Here is a 20,833-nt window from a genome sequence, read left to right as displayed (position 1 = left end):
CCCGCTATCTCTCTCCTGTTGTCCGGCTGACAGCTTGCACTTTGTGAAGTAATTTCACCGTCTGCTTTATTAGATTGCTTTCCCTTCTCTTCCATTCCCTTTTTCCGATTACACCTTGCAAGTGACAACTGTTGTCGTCTTTTCTGAGAGCGTTTTAAACTAATTGGCGTCGGCATCATGAGATTTATAAAGATCCCGCTGAAAGCTATCAGAAAGTGTCATAGCACGTCACGTGACACATCTGAACCAATCACGTTCTCAGAAATCAATACCAGCCAATGAGATTTCATGCTTAGCATTAAATCCCTCTTTCTATTTCCACGATTGGTTGCTGATACAAAGGACATTATCAAGTTTGGTTGTGATAACATTACGCTCGATAGAGAGACCTTTCCAAAGATATATGGATTGCTATGGTGCAGACAACGGTCGCGGTATGACATGTTGCGTTAGAATGCTAACTTTTGGTGAATTTAGGAAGAATCTACAGATGCAGACAGACTAAATGAAGTAAAATAAACGTCTAAATGCGTATTTTTTATGTTTTATTTCCACTAGTCTGAAAGAAGACATGTTATGGAAGCAAAATCGCACAAAATCTCAAATTTTACCAGGGCATTGAAAAAAGATGTTGTCACCTGCCGTGTCTCGCCTTAAATAGAGAAGGGGACAAGATGCTGCCTTGCTTGACCCCATTGCTCACATTGAATGGAGCAGACAGAGAGTTGCCCCATTTGACACGCATTTGCTGGTTAGAATACCAGAAAGCTAAGATTCTCACTAGTGACTTGGGGACCCCTCTCTGATGAAGTTTATCAAACAGTTTGACATGATTAATGCGGTCAAAGGCTTTTGAGGCATCAATAAAACACATAAAGATTGTGGAGTTTTGCCCATTGTATAAATCTAAAATCTCATTTAAAGCTAAAATACACATATCAGTGCCATGTTTTGGTTTGAAGCCAAACTGGTTGTCAGAGGTCAGAATAAACTGCTCAAGTCCTTCCAGGATAGTTCTCTCCAGGGGCCTCATTTATAAACGTTGCGTAAGTACAAAAGCGTGCATAACCTGTGCTGAGCAACTTTCTACTACAACTTTCGGTATTTATAAAAAACGAGCTTAACGATAAGTTGGCGGAAGGTGTGCGTAACTCTACGCACACTCCGACCCTCCCGTAACTACGATAAGCACGTTTCTGGAGAAAGGGGAAGACGCGACTCCGATGGCAGAGGGATGAAACTCGGGAAAGTCTGCGAAACGCATGACATATTGAATAATAAATACATCGCTCGCTGCAAGAAACCCTCCAATGTGTCACACAGTTTAAACGGAATCAATCACCACCGTAGCCTTATCACTAACTAATGTCTGCATTGCTTTTGATGTGTCTGTGAATTGACTCATTTGTGTCATAATATAATGTTATGTTGTAGGCCTATTCATTTATAGGCTATTCCGTGAAGCATCAAGGGCAGTAGCCTATGAATAAAAGCCACATTACGTTGATAACACAACACGACACGAGCCTATAGGTTTATCATAGTAATGATTCCGTATGTCGATGGCCTACAACTATAATAAGGCCTATACCGCACCAAACAAATGTTGCATTCGGCGTTGAAGTATATTTATTCATTTAATCATTTATTTAGTTAATTATTCGTATGTTTAATTATCCAACTATTCATTCGTTAATGTATTTATGTATTTATAGCCTATATTTGATTAGGCTTTTATGTAAACCCGAATGACCACTGAGGCAAGACGCAATTACAATGATGTTGAGCAACGGTGAATGGAAATGTCCTACTTGAGGCAACTGTAGGCTACATTAGGCTATATTGTACATCATCATATATCCTTATATTGCCATATTATTGTCATATAGCAGGCATGCGAGGAATGTGGGCCTAAAAACACATGTCATCCCAATGCTCACATGACGCTTTGGTAGAATTGGCTGTGCGCAAAACAGTGCATGGAAGTGATGCGTCTCCAAGTTGAAGAACACAAGGGAGCAAGTTAGATTATTCATTTGCCGAATCGTCATGTGTGTAGCTATAATTACGCTTTGTAGAATCACATGAAACCCATCCATAGACCCCATATATTTACAAGACCTTGATACAGGCACTGATATCTGGATTATAGTAGGCCATGACGCACAAGGCCTTGGATATGCCGGGACTTGGCACAGATGTTCTAATATGTGCTTGGCTGTCCCGCAACATCCGTTCGAACACGCAGCTTCTATAGGCCTACAGAATGTTTTGAGAAAGTATGTGAAATGCATGATATCCTGGAAAATACACAAATTGGCTGCTGGAAAGAACCCTCAGATCTGTCGTATCGGTGCTCCAAAGGGTTGTATACTCAGCCCATTCCTCTACACTCTTTACAAACGACTGTCAGAGTCCATCATCCACCACACTGTACTTCAAATATGCAGATGATACGGTCATTCTTGCACTACTGAACGACTCCTTCACTGCCTACCAACATTCAATTTCCCATTTTAGCACATGGTGCGACAATAACTATCTACACCTTGACATCGCCAAAACCAAAGAACTGATTTTCAGCCCCCCCAAAGCCCTGGGGCCTCATTTATCATTGTGGATACACCCTTTTTCATTTACACCTGATTTTTGTACTTGCTTTTCTCCGCAAATAATGTGATGTATCATGCCAAAACTCGATGGGAAATATTGTGTATATATAAATATATATATACTGTACACGATAAATGAAGCCCCTGGTCCCCTGCCCCAGTCTTTTCATCAACAGGGAAAAGGTGGAGGAGGTGGAGTCTTACAAATACCTTGGCATCACACTGGACAATAACCTCAGCTTCAACCAACACACCACGGACACTTACAAACGCTGCCAACAGAGACTCACGGCCATACGTAAACTCAGACATCTGTGTGTTCAATCCCACCTCCTCCTCCTTCTGTACCGTAGTATTGTTGAACCGGTGCTGTGTATGGTGCCATTTGCTTCTTCCCCATGCACAATTAAATAAATAACCCATCTGGCAAGCAGAATTATTGCCTTAACTACCCCTAACCTATCCGACAGTGTCACCTCAGCTATGACCTGTAAAGCACTCAGAATCACAGGACCCTTACCACCCATTCCATCAGTATTTCATTCTCCTCCCCTCCTGCCGCAGGTACAGGCTTCCTCTTTGGAAAAAAGCTAAGTTCAGCAAAAGCTTCATTCCTGCTGCTATTCGTGCCCTAAACACATGAATACCATCTGTCTATGGTCCAGCCGACGGTATGTCTGTATGTCCTGTAGTGTGTAATGTAATGTAATGTTATGTCACGTCATGTCATGTAACTGATGTTTCTATTTCACTTGTTGTCTTTACTGCACTTTTATGCACTGACTGTAAATATGAATTTCCTGGAAAGAACTAAATAAAATAAACTAAAAGTATGTAATAATGTGGAATCAGAGCTGGAAAATGCAATTTTACCTATTTCTATTTAATTATATGGTTATATTTTTCAGCAAATCCCAACTAAGCTCATGGCTTGTTACCTGGAAACAGAGATGGTAATTTCTATGTAATAACATGGAATTTGAGCTGGAAAATGCTACTTTGCTTGTTTCTATGTAATTATTTGGTTATATCCTTCTTAAAATCCCAACTAATTAATGGCTTATTACCTGGAAACAGAGATGATAATTTCCATGTAATAACATGCAATCTGAGCTGGAAAATACAACTTAACTTGTTTCTATGTAATTATATGGTTACTTCCTTAAAGTGTATATTGCAGGTTGAATTTTTTAAGAATTTCTTTATGAATTAACATTTCTGAGCTTATGATTAGGCCAACTATAACCAAAAAATAAATGTAAAAATCCATCTTTACATATAAAAACGGCAAAAACATGGTGAAAACTGTGGTTTTCTAAGGCACGTGCCAAAAACTGTATTTTTTCATATTTCAGAGATGACGTGTCGTGGGGGAGTCCTCTGACCCTGCAGGCTGTCACAGCGAACTGCGCAGTCGTAGTTTGGCGGTATAGCAGAGTAGTTAGTCAGTAGCCTGCCTGTAGGCTGTGTAGCGGTATTGCCTGAGGAATGGGATAGGGACACATTCTAAAATCTGACAATAAAAAAAACAAACTCATAGCCTAGCTTATTTCTGCCCTATACTTACTCATGTCTGGTGGCCTGGAGAGGGCCATGCTCCTGTCTGAAATTTAAGTAGGCCATCTGGAGCACAAAGGGGTTCAGACAGCATGCCTCAAAGCCTGGGTGCTGTGTAAGGCACGTTGTGTCTTCGCGTCTGGGGGCCAGATTGTTCACCAGAGTCCAGAAGGAATCGACCTCCCTGCAGCACATGCTCTCCACAGCTGAGGGCATGGCCTGGCACTTCCCACACAAGCAACTTCTGTATCAAACAAAGCGTGTATCAGGAAACTGGACACCCCCCTGCTGAAACACCTGACTAATGCAGAATGGCGTGCAGGCTCCTGTCAACGCGTGGAGTTACATGATGTTGTAGACTGATGGTTGCGCATTAATTTCATTTATGGTTAAGTATCGACTCCCCTTGCTGTTTAGTTTGGTGTGCACTCTGTGACAAAACAAGTGTTTATAGTACAATCTCTTCAAAAATAAACAGTGCTTAGAATGCATAGGTAATAGTTTACAAGTAACACATTCATGCTATATATTATACTAAGTGCTCTCAGTTTATTGTTGTGGATAGTCATTCTGCAGTTCTGAAAATCTAAGCTAAAGACTCACCTGTTCAGACAGGCTTTTACCTAGCTTCATGTTGTTCTGTAGCTCTATAATCAGTTTATTTTTGTATTTTATTATTGCTTTTATTACATTGTAAAGCACTTTGTGACCCTGGCCTGTGAAAGGTGCTATAGAAATACATTTGACTTTATGTTACACTTTGCTCCTGTGATGTCTGCTGAGTGGTAGGTACAAAATGACAGGCAGGCTAGTCTCACTAAGACTTTCTCCACATCTATGCGCTCTTCCAGGTAAGCCAATGGAAATAATTTATCGTAAGATAACATTGCTATGCGTATGATAAATTAGAAGAAACTACTCTCACTTTACAGAGTAGCCTAGCATAAAGATTGTGTATTCCAACTTGCTCAATATATCCGTAGATTTTATTGATCCCCGAGGGAAATTCATGTGAACTATATACGAATATCTAGCGTGCACTGTGCGCATTGTTGCCAGGTCTGCACATATAGGCTACCCAGTTTCAACCATAGACACGTCGTACGCTGTGCGCATTGTTGCGAGGTCTGCACATTTTAGGCTACCGAGTTTCAACCATAGGCACATTATGTAGCCTACCTGATCAGGGAACCGATCATTTGTGTTACAGCACTCGGAGTGCTCTAACCTGCGGTCCACCATATTATTTGCTTCCATTGTTAATATAAATGGACAATGTTATTAGTGGCCTCTATGTTTGATTGTTAAAATGTGAACACTAGCTAGCTACCTTACACCGGTCACTCACCAAGACACCTGCCCAGTTCTCCACTGGTTCTCCGTACACCACAGCTCAATTTCTCTCCTCTGACCATCAATCCTCCTTCTAACCCTAGGCTCCTGCTCTCTTTGCCTTCTGGCTCGCTCAAAACTATAAGGTTGTGGTCCGTCATATGTTCCTGCATAAACATTTACCTCCTCTTCATTGTCAAAACTAGCCATGTCTCGTCTCTCTAATGTATTTGAAATTAGCGGACTCCCCCCGTCGACGTCACTTCCGGTTTAGCGATTTTTAAAATGCGGAAGTAACAAAAACGATCAAAAAAGTCACTAGTGTATATATTTATTTATATATATTTAAAAAAAAAAAGAAAATCGAGTTACTACATCACTTTCCTACACATTGACTCACTGGGGTCTCTAACCTGCAATATACACTTTAAAGCAATACATCGCGATATTTGGACCTTTACCAACATGTCTGGTGATATTTCTCCAATTAGATTTACTAAAAGTAAGCTGAATCGTCCAAACAGTCTATTCAGAAAGATAAAAAGAGAAAACTCGCGCCCCCGGGACGCAGCATTCAGTCAAAGTGCGCATGCGCAACGTTGTGCTTAAACAACACAGAAGTAGCTAACTATTCCGGCGTCTATGGATTATTGGTGAAGGCATGTCAAGCTATTTACAAACCAATAATACACATTACAAAGTTATTTGAACTTCAATAGTAACACAAAATAAAATAAAAACTTTAAAAAAAAAAAAAATGTACAAATAAAATAAATCAGTGATGCTTCTGGTCACTCTATACACACCCATGGTTAGACGTAATATTTGGCTCTAATATGTTTAAAGAAGCGACCAAGGACACCCTTGCGGTTGTTTTGTCCCAACCAATAATTCCACTGAATGAAGTCAAGGTTCTGCTTGAGCGTCTTCACTGTAAGGTTGCCTCTGTAGTAGTAGATGTCTTGTTTGAAGGATCTCCAAGCGCTCTCTCTCTCTCTCTCTCTCTCTCTCTCTCTCTCTCTCTCTCTCTCTCTCTCTATCTCTCTCTCTCTCGAGCTGGAATTGAGCACCTGTTATTGGGTGAACAAAGAACTTCTGGTGGTTGGGATTTTCAGAAATATACTGTATAACCATATAATTACATAGAAACAGGTAAAGTTGCATTTTCCAGCTCAGGTTCCATGTTATTACATAGAAACTACCATCTCTTTTTCCAGGTAATAAATTGTGATCTTCGTTTGGATTTTAGGAAGGATAATAACCATATAATTACATAGAAACAGGTCAAGTTGCATTTTCCAGCTCAGTTTCCACATTATTACATAGAAACTACAACCTCTGTTTCCAGGTAACAAATTGTACATTAAATAGGGATTGGGGGGTAACTATATGGTAACTACAACTAATAACCACTGCGTTATCTGAGGAGGGTTGGGGGGGGGGGGGGGGGGGCAGTGTTTGCATTAGTTCCTGTGAATTGTAGAAATGAACCAATATTGTATTTTGTTTGTCTCTCTCCTATGTTGTGTACAATATTGCAGCCGCAACACTGTGATTGTCTCCATGGGTGGTATAATGGGTTTTGAACAAAGCCCCCAAACAAAGTGACACGCTCACACTGTATTATTCAAATGGTCGCACCGCTTTCTGCCCCTTCTTCTGCCAAAAGAATGAGTACTGCGTTTGAGGAATGACCTAGCAAGACTGTTGTGTATAATCTCCTACCTGCATGGCTCTACATCAATCTTTCATGAGATACTCTCATGAAAATCTCTCATTCATACACAATGATCGATTCTGTCCCTTCACGCAACAAGAGGCTTAGATTAATGTCCAGATGTGACCGTGCAAATTAATTGGGGAAAGTGCCAGCCAGCTGTTTTTCTGGGCTTTCATGTCTGCCTGTCATTATCTCCCGTTTGATTGGCCTCTGCTTTGTAGGCTTCCCGAGACCCAATTGCGTCTCATCCTGCCGTCTTTGATTGATGCTTAATATTGGAGTAGCGTTGTGCTCTTCGCTTTGTTTTGAAGTATCACTGAGAGGTACGATATGAAAAAAAACCTTTGGTAAAGCTTTCAAGCTAAATTGAAGCATCCCTATCTAAAAGAAACTGTTTGGAAACTCGGGAGAGATCAGTCAATATCAGGAGAGACTGATGGGATTCTGGTTCCTCATGGGACTGCTAGGAAACCAGTGATCTCATGGAGAAAGGCCACGTCATGTCACATCCTGTGAAGACCTACAACAGAGAAGATCTCATGGGTTACATCAACACAAGGATACTCGCTTAAAGAAACCAGGTCAACTAAAGACAGACACAATTGGCTTCCAACTGCTCTAGTTATAGGCTTATTGTTTAGAATATTTGGAAATCATTCCTGCATAATCATCTACTGTATTGTTCAGGAGGTAGTATTAGTTTAAATGTCAGCATATAGAAATAACAGATTTAATTGAGAGAGGGGCAGTGGGAAACAGAGAAGAGACAAACAAAAGAGAGCACTAGAGGGACTAATGAAGAGGGGTGGAGGGAGAGAGCGAGTGAGGGGGAGTTGACCATCATAGCACTCGAGCCGTCACGACGAGCTTCTGGAGTTTTATTTGTTGTACTATGATTAATGCCTTCACCCACGCTGCAAGGCCGCGGGCGGCGAAGTGCACCCACGACAACACAGGGATGTCAAGAATACGATCTGCACTATGGTAAACAGATGACCCGTCGACAGGAGAAGCTCTCGTCTCTGCTGGCGTTTACACTGGCTGGCGAGAAAGTCTTTCTGTTGAGCATGATTTGATGTCTGCAGCCTCCTCAGCCACTGGCTGCTGGCGAGGCAGGGACAGCTCCTCCAGATCTCCGTAGGAGATACGAATAACAGCCCAAAGTCCTCATCCGAGTCCTCGGGAGAGTGCTGTTTTGAGGGCTAGATTGAACAAATTATGTCCTTTGAAAAAAGAATGGTGAGCGCTGCTGGTATCCCTCTAACCACCGGTGCTCATGGAGGGGAATGTAGACTTGAAAAAAGAAAAATCCAGGCACTCAGGATGGATTAGATAAAGTAGTAAAAAGCCAAAATCTCATTAGTGATGTGCTTTGTTTCACCGTCCTTTGTTTGACTGATATTTTGAAATTCGGTGGTGATCATAGCTGCTACAGCTGCTGTGTTAAAAAGGCAGCGGAGCAAAAGCTACATCGAAATTGATTTTATTTATTGTGTTTATTCCGCTGGATAAATGGCAAGTTATGGGAGTTTTATTCAGACAATGATGACATATGCCTTATTACTGATGTGGTCATCATTAATAGTCCTAGGACCCCCATAACTAACTGCTCTTCAAAGTTCACTGATTCTGCAGGGTGAGAAAATAGGAATACTAATGAAAACTGTCATAGAGAAGAATGGATGTTCTGTCTGTGGACCTTTGTGTGATATCACTCACACACCGACTCTGTGTTAGACTTGGTGTGTGTGTGTGTGTGTGTGTGTGTGTCCGTGTGCACGCTTTTTGTAGGAAGCAAACATGTTCAGCATCGCCACCACAATGATGCAGCTCCGATGGTCCAACTCCGATGGACAGGCCATTTCCAACACGTCTCCCCAAACAGATCCTGTCCTCTCAGCTGAAGGGTAGACAAGTGATCCCCCGGCAGGCAGAAGAAACACACCAGGACAATATCAAGATCAGTCTGATTAAATACACATCACATTGAGCAACTGGGAGCAAATTGCACTGGACAGGCGCTCCTGGAAGAAATCTGTGCAGGAAGTAACAGCACGCCATGAAATGGAACTGGGCCCTAATGCCGAGACAAGGAAAGAGAGAAAAAGGCTTCTCCGCCACTAACCACTTCCCCATCTAAAAGCTCTGTGCATGTATTCTTTTTTTTCAGGATTTGTGTACATAAAAATGTTATCTATATCACTTTCAAGGTTGTGCAGTGTCATAATGATACAGCGTAAATGATGCAGAAGTGAGCAGCTAGCCAAGGCACATTAAAGCATGTGAGTTTTGTTGCCTAACCTTCTAGACTGTACTTGAGATGGAAGTTGATCTTTTTCATGAAGCGTGAACAAGTTACAGATTTGGACATATCTTTCCATTCCTGCTATCCAGCCTTGATAGGATAGCTTGGATTTGAATAGTTCAGTATAGTGGAGTGTGTCAAATCATATAATTCAAAATGGAAAACCAGCTTGTCCTGTAGATAGAGGCTGGCCAGTGTAGCATTAAATTAGATTCAGATACTGTAGATAGGGATTCTGACACTTATGGTAATATGTTTCCTCTGCTTGGCTGCCAGAGCCAGTGTTGGAAAAATACCCAGGACGAGACGAGCATTCTGAAAGCAATGTCTCATCCCGTCTTTCACCTTGGGCCCTTTGATACAGCTGGGAACCAATTGAAGCCTGGTGGCTCTGTGCTTGCCTTTCAAAATTATGGAGATGGATGACAGCAATAGACCTGCAATAGACACAACCTTATCCACCCCCCCCCCCCCCCCCCCCCCCCTCCCCCGCAGGCTGGCAGCCCCCGGCCCCATCGACCTCCCATTCACAGAGCATTCTACATTTCACACAGGCCATAAGTACGTCCAGAGTGATAACATTTAGCTTTTCATTATGAATGAGAGCACCTGCTGTAGATGGGCCAACTCAAGTGTTATACCTGCTCATCTGTCTTCCCTTCCTCTGACGCTCCCCGCATCACTCTGTCGCCCTCGCACCCCCCGGGCCTCCGGCCCTCTGTGATGATGAAAGCAGGGATGTAGAGAAGCGCTGTCTGAGCAGATGCTTAGGGACCGACAGACAGGCGGGAAGACATACAGACAGACACACAGGCAGGAAGGTAGACTGACAGGTAGACAGACTGACAGACAGACAGGCAGATGAACAGGCAGGCAGGTACAGATTGACAGACAGGCAGGCAGATGAATAGGCAGGCAGATGGATAGGCAGGCAGGCAGCTACTGTATAGGTGGGCCTACTCAAGTGTTATGTCTGCTCAACTGTCAGACTGTGTATTCACTTGTGCCTCCAATCCAAATTTGTTATCAGATGGCATGAATTTGAATAATGAGGTGAAGTGTTCTTAATCCGATGCTATTTACAAATATGTAGAGCCATTGACCAAAGTGGTTTCCCCATGATTGTAGGCCACTACCGCAATCCTCCATTGTCAACCCTTTCTGAGTTTCTGAACACTTGAAAATAGTCCTTGCATTCTTAAGTGACTGCCACTTGTCAGATGGAATACTCTGGCATAGGACTGCAGAATTGTTCTCATGGGCCCTCTACAAATGCCTTTCCATCAGCATCTGTTGCGTTCATTGGAAGCGTTTTTGAAAGGTAAGGTACTATTCAACTGATTTATATGTAAATACTTTGTTGTGACCTCTGTATAATATAGAATTACATTGTGATCCATCTACAACCTCCATCCATGGATGGAGAGCAAGTGTGAGAGCACACTAATATACTTCTTCTGCACCTGTGAAGCAGTTACCTTGCATGTATCCATCTCCTCCGGTGCTCAAACACAGACCTGCATGTGGTGCTCTGCCAGCGAATGATCTCTCATGCATTTTGATTGGTGTAGACAGGGAGCGGTGCTTCTTGCTCCGCCTACTGATTTGCCTGTCTCCCCTTAACCAATCCCATGTCTTTCTATCCATCTCAGAATGGTTATTCTACATCCACACATGCTGTGATGAATGATTCATTGCCATGTATCTATATGGTCTGGCAATGAAGAAAAGAAGCCTTGGCACAACTGACGCATCTCCCCTTCCTGTCATTCTGTATAAACTTCAGTGACCTGGTGCAAAGTTTATGGAGTTATTATCCTATCATAATTTCATTTTTGAGTTATTATCATATCATAATAAGCCTTTTAATTCAAGAGCACAGTTTTTAATTGAGAGCAAGACATTTTAATTCAAGAGCGCAGTATTTTAATCGAAAGCAAGAGACTTTAATTCCAGAGCAGGTGAGGAGTGTCTATGTGGCACACACACACACACACACACACACACACACACACACACACACACACACACACACACACACACACACACACACACACACACACACACACACACACACACAAACAGACACACAGACTTTTCTCTCCTCCAGAGCTGTCAGTTGCAGGGGAATCTCACAAGTCCTTCCCTCTCTCCTGTGGAAGGGCTTGTGTTTTTTTGCTGGAGCTTTCCCTGTGATACTCTTGGCGTTGGAGCAATGCTTTCATTTTTTGATTTTCTCTCTTCCCCAAAGGGTTGTTGTTACTTCATCTGTTGGTGTAGCTGAATCTCAGTCCTGTGAAGCACTGAGCTCTCTAGCTGTATTTGCCCGCTCTTCTTGAAATCAATTTCACAGATTCCCAGCTTTCACCAAAGCTGTTGTTGTTCCGTTCTGCCTGGAAGCTGCTTTGATCAGATCGTCTCAGTGCATCTCGTCTCAGTGCATCTCAGTATTTAGTCTACCTACACCTGCACTTCACTTCACTCCAAGCACTTTACTGCTCTGTTGCTGTGTGTGTATGTATGTATGTGCATGTGTATGTGTGTGCGTGTGTGTGTGTGTGTGTGTGTGTGTATGCGTGTGCGCGTTTTATGAGTACCTGCATTCATGCATAAGTGTGTGTGTGTGTGTGTTGTGCATTCATGTATTCATGAACAGTACTTGGACATGTGTCCACATAGTTTCAACAAGAGAGGAGCGAGAAATAGAAGAAAAGAAAAAAGGTGAAGATGTCAATGGCCGTGTTTCCCAAAGAAGAACCTTCTTAAGGAGTTAAGAAGGGTCCAAAGAAGAGGTCAGCTAAGACGGAGTCTTAAGAAAGGAGTGTTTCCTGAACGTCATCTTAGAGCCTTTCTTAATGCCGTTCTTAGCACCGCGCTTAAGAAGCTTCTTTACAGGAGCTGTCCACCAGCTCGGTTCTGAAAACAAAACAATCAATGCCAGGCTAATCGATTGTTCCACATAATTGCATGCTCCCAAATGAAATTTTGATGTAACAAGTGGTTTCCTACTTACCCCCATCAATAAAATAACGCTAAAAATGAACGAGGCACTCGAACACGATTATAATACTATTTGCAAACTGAATCCACACATCTCCCTTTGCTCTGCTGTTCTGCCTACCTATTATATGTAGGATAACGTATTATATGTAGGATTACTGTAGCATACAGTAAGTTGCAATGTGTAGGCTATTCTTGGAATGTGTAGACTATCTGAACTGTGTTCTTCTTTTCTTCATCCTCGCAAATGTCTCAATTAGGCCTACATTGCTGAAGTCCACTCTCTCGGTCATTTCTCTCTCAATAAAACACATTGCCAGATTTGAGAGATGATTCTCACTCATTGAAGACCGCAGATATGTTTTAATTAGTTTAAGACGACTGAAAGTGCGCTCTGCCTGTGCATCGCTTATGGGAATAATGACATAGATCTGATATAAAGAAGGTCCTTGTTGTCACTGTGTGTGAAATTTTGTGTGGAGATGCGTGTAGGCTATGTACAGTAGCCTATAAGCCATACAATCAGTGTTCAGGCAGGCTATACTGTATACAGTATATGAATGAATAGTGTTTGTAATTTTCAGACAGTAGCCTAGTCAATGTAGGGTACCTGTGCCGATGACCTGCACATTAATGCTGTGGAACGACTTCCTGTTCACTCATTTACAGTAGGCACAATGAGGTTGCAGCATTACCAGAATATTATGTAAAATATCGTCATTAACTTCCCAGAGTGAGTTACCATGGTAACTGACCCACGCTGTCAGTGAACTCTCTTCCTGGAACGGGTTTGACTTGCCCTGCTTTCTCGAGTTTGACTTAACTGTCTTCCTGGAACGGAAAACCCAGGCTTTCTCAGGGTTTGCACTAAACCCGCTTTCTTTCATGTGCTTCAATCGTTGAACCCGCCTGCCTTTTTTTCCCGCCGCATTATATCCTCTTGGGGCCCGTGTTTAAGACGACTGAAAGTGCAGAACCCACGCATCCTATGCAAATTACGCTACTGCCCGGGGGCCAGAAAAGTGAGCTGTAAAAATTCTTCCCTGACCTCTCTCAACGAGACGATCGAGCAAGCTCCTGGAAAATGTTTGTCTATTGGCTAAGAACATATACAGAGCAGTAAACATGGACTACTTCATAAGAGAGACATGACTAACAGGAGAGTGCACAAATAGTTACAGAGAAGTTGCCTACATGGTAGGCCATTGTGTTAGCTATCCGTGTAGTAGTCTCTGATATGATATTTAAGTGAATCATATAACAAAGCACAGTAAGCACTTAGCAGAACAGGCTCATAGAGAATGCCGCAAAGCAGAGGTGGGGAAACAGAAAGCTGAGAGCCAAAGGTGAAAAAGGGGTAGGATTGGCTTGATAGGGACAGCTGACGACACAGAGTGGGAAGGAGCTAGTCACGAGGAGGCAAGGGGTCTTTCCAGGAGTCATAAGGTGGACTTTTGACCGAGGACGGGGGGGTGGGGGGGGGTTATCCGGGGCCTGCTACAGGGTGGCCTGCAGGAGACGGGGAGTCCACAGGACCAGTTTAGAGTATAAGAGGGAGAGACACTAGGGAGGAGGACAGGGTTAGTGGCTGTACTGGGCATCCACAGCAGACACGGGTATATCTATCGGACTCAGGGTGGTCTGCCGGTGACAGTGGGGCATCCACTGGACCTGGTTAGAAGGTAGGAGGGAGAGAGAGAGGCACTAGGAAGAGGGGAGGCAGAAAAGGGTTAGTAGCACACAGAGCCATAAAAGCAACACAGATATTAAAACAGAACCGGCCAGTTGCAGGGCAACCAGCATCTGTATTCACATCTAAATATATACACAGTGCATAACAGGATATGCACCAATGTATACAGAGGATTCACAAGCAGGCTACATGGCCAACCTGTGGTGGCCTGCAACCCAAGGCACCAATTCCCCGTTGCTTGTGTTTGTGTGATGGCAAACAGGTGTATCCAAGTGGCAATCACATACAATCACGTACAGCTATTGGTTAATGCAGACTATGGTGTATGATGATCCGGGGGTAGTTGCACATATTTGATGGGGATGAACTACTGTATCTCATACTGTATGTGCATGCAGATGTGGGATGGTTGCAGAATAATCATGGTCATGATGTTAAACTTAATTAAACTTAATTTATTTCAGACAGCAATTCAAATAGCTGTATGCTATATATAAAGCCTGGTAAAGTAGGAGGCAGTAGGAGGATCAAATAGCGATAAAAAATACAGAGCAGCATTAAAATTAAATGACCTTGGGTTCTGTGAAAGGTGCTAGGCCTATATAAATCCACTTCATTCTTATTATACAAGGAATCCATTCTGATTAGAGGGATATAGCCTACAGTAAAACATATGTAACCATATTACAGTACATAGAGGAGAGATCTTCAGGTTTTCCCCAATTTTAAACACTAAAGGGTGCATGAAAGAAAGGAAAAAGGGGAACACACAATAAGACGAACAGTGCGCATAAGATTAATATCTCCTTTTGCCTGACACGGCTCGATCTGCAAGCGTTTGGTCGCTAAGAGGAGTGTTAAGAACGCCCCAGACCTTTCTTACTCAAAAAGCTTCTTAGCACTAAGAAGGGTTTTGGGAAAGGTGGCCAATGTCATTTTATTTCTATATAACCTTTCATACAAATCAATGTAGCACATAGTGCTTTACATAAAAAGAGATGAATAAAAACATAAACCATGCAAACAATGAGAACATATTTAAAAGAACAAATAAAAAAAATAAAGTAAGTTTAAAAAAATATATATATATAAGATATTAAATAAAATAAGATAATATAAAATAGAATTTAAAAATAAAAATAAAAACTGAGAATACCAATTAAGAACACTTTAAAATATTAACACAAGTAAAGCTACGTAGTAAAAGCAATATTGAAAAGGTATGTTACCTCAGTGAGACTGAAGTGGATGACAGGCCTGGTCCAGCAGTGTCAGAGCCTGTCTGAGAGGATGGGCAGTGTGTGAGAGAGTAATGTGTTGGACATGCTGTTTCAGTCAACGTGAGAGGCTTCCTTCATGGACTCCTCTGCCATCAGGGCCCCGTACTACGAAGCTCGTTCAACATATACAGGATAACCTTTCGCTAGCTCGCTCGAGTAAACCAGACAACCGCAATCAAGGATAAATGGTACTACAAAGGTGGTGGCTATCAACTCGTTAAGTCTACCCAGATGGTCCAATCTAGCTACATGTATGAGCATGTACACGGTAAAAGGGGAGGTATTTGCACGAAATGACCAATCGCATACCTTAGGGGTATTCGGACACGGGCATGGACAAGGCAAACAATACGCATAACCAAGTTCCGTCCACTTCAGTGTGCGAATTAAATGTCTGCCCGTGTGTGTGTGTGCGTGTGTGTGTGTGTCAGCAGATGTGTTGGAGGGAAAGAGTGCCATCCTGCTGGGTATGAGTCAATGGAACTCCAATGACCTGGTGGAGCAGATCGAAACCCTGGGAAACATGGACCAGTCACAAGGTAGGCCATACACACACACACACACACACACACACACACACACACACACACACACACACACACACACACACACACACACACACACACACAGCTACACGCCCTCACACACATACAGCCAGGCACATACACATTTTCTTTTATTCTAGTTACCAAATTTCTCATTTCTATGTAGTAAAAGGAGAATTCCACCCTAGAACAACATTGGGCTCAACAACTAGACACACAAAAGACAGTAAAGAAAAATGTGGTTTCCTTGACTATAGTTGCTCCATGTAAACAAAGCATGTTCACAAAGTCTGCACTTCCGGGGTTTTGCCATGTCGAAACGTGTCTACAAGTCCCAGGAAGCAAAATAACGAGGACTACAACAACAAAAAACGTCCAGGAGGGTGGGGACTAGGGGTGTGCCCGAATACGAATACGTTATTCAGATGAGCACAAAGCTTTTTCCCGAATAGTCAATAGACAACGCGGAGAGGGAGAGAAAGTTTGGAGCGTGCTGAGGAGCCAGATAGTAGGCAGGCAACAAACGTAAGCAGCACCGAGGGCTTTTGTTCCTAGTTAACTGGTTTATTGAGACAATTAGTGGATTTTGTTTTCTTGTCGTAGCCTACCTGCTGCAATAGCCTATGTGAACTGTAACGTTTGTTTGAGCAGAGGAGGACCGGTAGCTAGCTTGTTAGCTCAGTGTAATAAATCTAGCTAACGCTAGTTATTTCAGCTAAGCATGCTCAGCCTCTCACTAGCCTATATAATGTCCGGCGATTTTGAAATATTAAATAATTATGAAAGTATATTTTAACAACTGAAACACAACTGATCAAATGTTTGATCCATGCCGTTCAGTTATCAGCACAACAGAGTACTCTAGTGTAGGCCTACGATAGGCTATAATCAAAGTCCCTATCTCTGATATAACAATAATAAACTATATTTAAACAGATTTAAAAAATAATAAGAATAATTTCACTACAATAACCTACTTACCCATGATTTAAGCACTGTTTAAACTTGAGTAGCCTTGGCTATAGGCCTACAATTAGGCCTCTAAAGTCATTTTCCTCAGTTTATTAGCCTATAGCCTAGGCTACATTTAATTTGGCTTTATGTCATATTTGCTGTGCAAATGCATGATTGATTGAAACAATTAACAAGCAGTGTTTAAAAAGCCTTTATCCATCGGGCTATATAGGCCTACAATAAAAACACCAACATGTTTCGGTTTTTATTGTAGCCTACATATGGATTAAAGGCTTTTTAACCACTTTTCCACCCAATAAGTTAATCGATTTGACCGGGCGCGTCCTCACGTTCCGCAGCTAAAATGCAACTAACAAACCCTACAACATAGGCATGTATTAGTTTTGAGTTTAGTTTATTGGTTTGAGTGTAGAATGTTTATCTTTTCAATTATATTTATAGTAATACAGTTTATTGCTGGGTTTGTGAAAAGAAAACCATTACTAGTACACCACGCTGACTGTGTCACATGGTTGCAGATAATATATTAGATATTATGACACGGGAGAAATAGAGCTACTATAGCTGTTCTAGCAAAGTTGCTAGACTTATTTTGATTTAGAAAAATATTTTTCAGTTTCTAACAATGTAGAATGTCCCCCAGTTAAGGGTGGTGGTGGGGTTCTGACACTTCATAGTTTGTTAAAATAAAAACATACAGGATGATGATGATGAGGAATTATACTTCATAATTAATGATAATAATATATATATATATATATATATAAACAGCAAATCTGATGTGTTGAAAGCACAGCAATTGCAATGCCAATTAATATTAGGCTAAAGAAATTACATTTCCCCTCAGTTTAAACGGTTTTGAACCGACTTCCAGTTTAAGCCCCGCCCACTTCCGAATACTTAGCTGTAAAATACAAATAGTGGGCTCCCGGCACACCCCTAATGGAGACTCGAGGTGGGTGCACCATGCTACCCTCTGGCTCTACTCTGTTAAGTTAGTTCAACAAAATGAAAAATATGCAATCGCACACACTCACACAAAAGTTGACAACCGATGCAGAGATGTTTCATTTACCTGAGTTCTTTGGACTTTTTGCGGGGTTCTGGCAATTGATGGAAACTCATTCCCGCCGGTGCAGATGAATCATTGATTCCACACACTGCACAGTATTTTGGCATTCAACAAATTGTTTGTGTTTTTCTACAATAGCAAATATAGCAAGATACAGAGTCTGACAAATGTTCTGATTTACAAATGTTCGCTCGAGAGATAATGATGGCTACCGCAGATATTCTGTCTTGTTCCGACTCCGTTCGCCTCCTCTGTCATAGAAATGTATGCTTTTCAGAGATTATTGGCCTGGCCTGTTATTCTCAGCCTTGTCCTTTGTTTTACAGTTTCACTCTACCACTTGTATGCAATTCTTCACCTTTTAACATGCAAGACCCCTGTCTAATTTATAACAGGACGATATCTCAAGGGGGCCGATACACCCAAACTTTCTGTCTGCACTAGTGTGACTTCCCATTGTTTCATTGTCTGTTCATACCTGTTTGATATTTTACTTTTCTCGGACTATTCTCCGCCATTATTGATGACGTGTGACACTAAGATGACGTGTAATGATGAGTTAGCCAATCAGATCTTAGAAACGTCATGTCATATCTGGCCATAGCATTGTTTATAACAGCGCGCAAGCACAAACCAAGCTACTTCTTGGGTGAAACACATTCCTGTGTTTTATTTTGGAGGTCCGATTGCAATTGTCTGTTTTTGCAAATAAACCAGATTGAACCTTTTTGAGCGAACCTTGGCAAATCCTTTTACTTTTGATAGCTATATCAAATGTATTCCATTACACCTCCCAATAGCTCAGTTTCACGCAATGCATGCTGGTTAATTGAGTCTTTCAAAATAACAGTGTCTGTAACCACCACATTCAGTTTATTGAACTTATATATAAATATAATGACATTTTCTGGTTTGGTTTAAGTTCATTATAAAAAGACACATATTACATGTGTTTAGAGGCTACAAAATCATAGACTTGAATTCTGCTTTAACTAAACATATTTTTAATGCTACTGTATAAAAGGAAATTATGTTTACTAATCTCAAAGCTCTTTGTTGTAATGTTTCTGAGGTAAAAAAAAAAAAAAAAAGAGTAACTGGGGTATTTTTATCTTGTTATCGCCCAGTACATTGAGCTGGCTTTTTCATATTGTAGATTTCCCCTTAAATTGTATTTCCTTTGATCTATTGTCGTTCTCCATGCCCTAATTTGAGAGCCCGGAAGACTTAGGCATAAACTTTCTTTCACGACTCTCGTTTTAGCTTTTGAGTGACAGGCATTTTAGCTTGCCCAGAGAAAGCAGCTTCCCACATAATCCAATTAGCCAACTTTCATCTCCATCTCCTATCTGCTTTAATGGCAGTGACAATACAGTGCAGTGACCATAGTTATCAACCCACATCAAGCCCCAGACACTGTAGTACCATGTTTATTTGTAGTCTGTTAGTGCAGACTACAAATTAATCTGAATCTAAATACTCTTATTTTTTGTTTCTGGTTGTTTTTCCAATGAACTACTACTGTATGCATCGGAGAGTGAGACAGCCTCCATTACGGTGTAATGTCGATCCATTTTATGAAAGTTTACGAAGACTAGTAATGTGTTTTGCTCATCACGAGGCCCTGGGGGCTCATGTCATGTTGTATGTTTTGATGCATTAAGCCCGCTTTAGCAGCAAGGCATATAAATAATTTAGAGATTGGTATGTGATGCACGCTTGGCAAAAACAAAACAATTTGTAAATATCTAAACACTATCTACAGTATAAGTATACTGTAGATAGTGTCTGTTTTAGATCAATCAGTCTTGCAAAACACTTTACTAATGATTAATAAATTGTTCATTAAGACCTGTATTAAGCATCAACTGAGGTATTACTACATGTGCTAACATTTATGAATTCATAAGGCATTACGGTTATTCACAATGACCCATAAATTGTGAGCAAACTATTATCACATACCTTATACAAATCATTAGTTAATAATTTAAAATGGGTTGATTGGTCATGTATAAATTATTTATTATTATTTACCTTATTAATGATCATATAAACCATTAGAAAAGCATTTGAAACATGTTTATAAATACATAACTAGCCATTTATAAATAGCTTACTAAATTGTATAAATGTTGTAATAATGATTTGTAAGTGTTGAACATACTATAAACAGATGCTTTATAGTTAGTCTAAAGCGTTACCATGGTTTCAGTTTGGACATTATACCACAACATAGACGACACACCTCAGATTATTCACTCACACGCTCACTGTTCATCTCTTTGCCCAGTCTCCTTTCTCTTTGTTTATCTCTCTAGCCGATGTTGAAACTAACCTCTATTGAGCAGTCAGTAGGGGATGAAGCAGAGAGTCTTAAGCCGGGCTTACAGACAGATAAAGAAGCAATCAGCGCTCCTTGCCCAAGTCGCTTTGGAAACAGGACCTCGTTGGATTGGGTTCCTTAAACTAAATAATTCCATATTGCTGAGTTTCTACTGTGCCAGGCCATGGGCTTTTGGAGAGGGAGGTGGGGGGTCGCAGAATGATTCAGTAAAATGGAAAATGACTTCACTTGCCAAACAAAACACAATAAATATCCCTTAAGTATACCGGCCTGTTCACTGTGCTGTGGTATGAAGACTCTGAAGAGCTCTCTCGGTTTCATCTACAACTATATTCGGTACTCGGTTTCATATTTCAACTACTGTATATAACCATAGCTTATTACATCACATTAAC

At 41.3% G+C, this 20,833-nt stretch overlaps 1 protein-coding gene across 1 annotated transcript in view; it reads left to right on the top strand.

Annotated features, from left to right (window-relative positions):
- pitpnm3 (PITPNM family member 3) overlaps nt 1-20,833 on the top strand; it is a gene marked incomplete at both ends in the record, with an annotated part of 100,714 nt that overhangs the window by 8,180 nt on the left and 71,701 nt on the right. Inside the window, one exon of the mRNA XM_084436711.1 lies at nt 15,934-16,038. Coding sequence (XP_084292837.1) covers nt 15,934-16,038 — 105 coding nt within the window. The remainder of the gene's footprint in view (nt 1-15,933; nt 16,039-20,833) is intronic.

This window comes from Borostomias antarcticus (assembly GCF_949987555.1).
Source record: "Borostomias antarcticus genome assembly, chromosome: 1".
Taxonomy (NCBI): domain Eukaryota; kingdom Metazoa; phylum Chordata; class Actinopteri; order Stomiiformes; family Stomiidae; genus Borostomias; species Borostomias antarcticus.
This window is presented reverse-complemented; position numbering and strand designations above follow the sequence as displayed.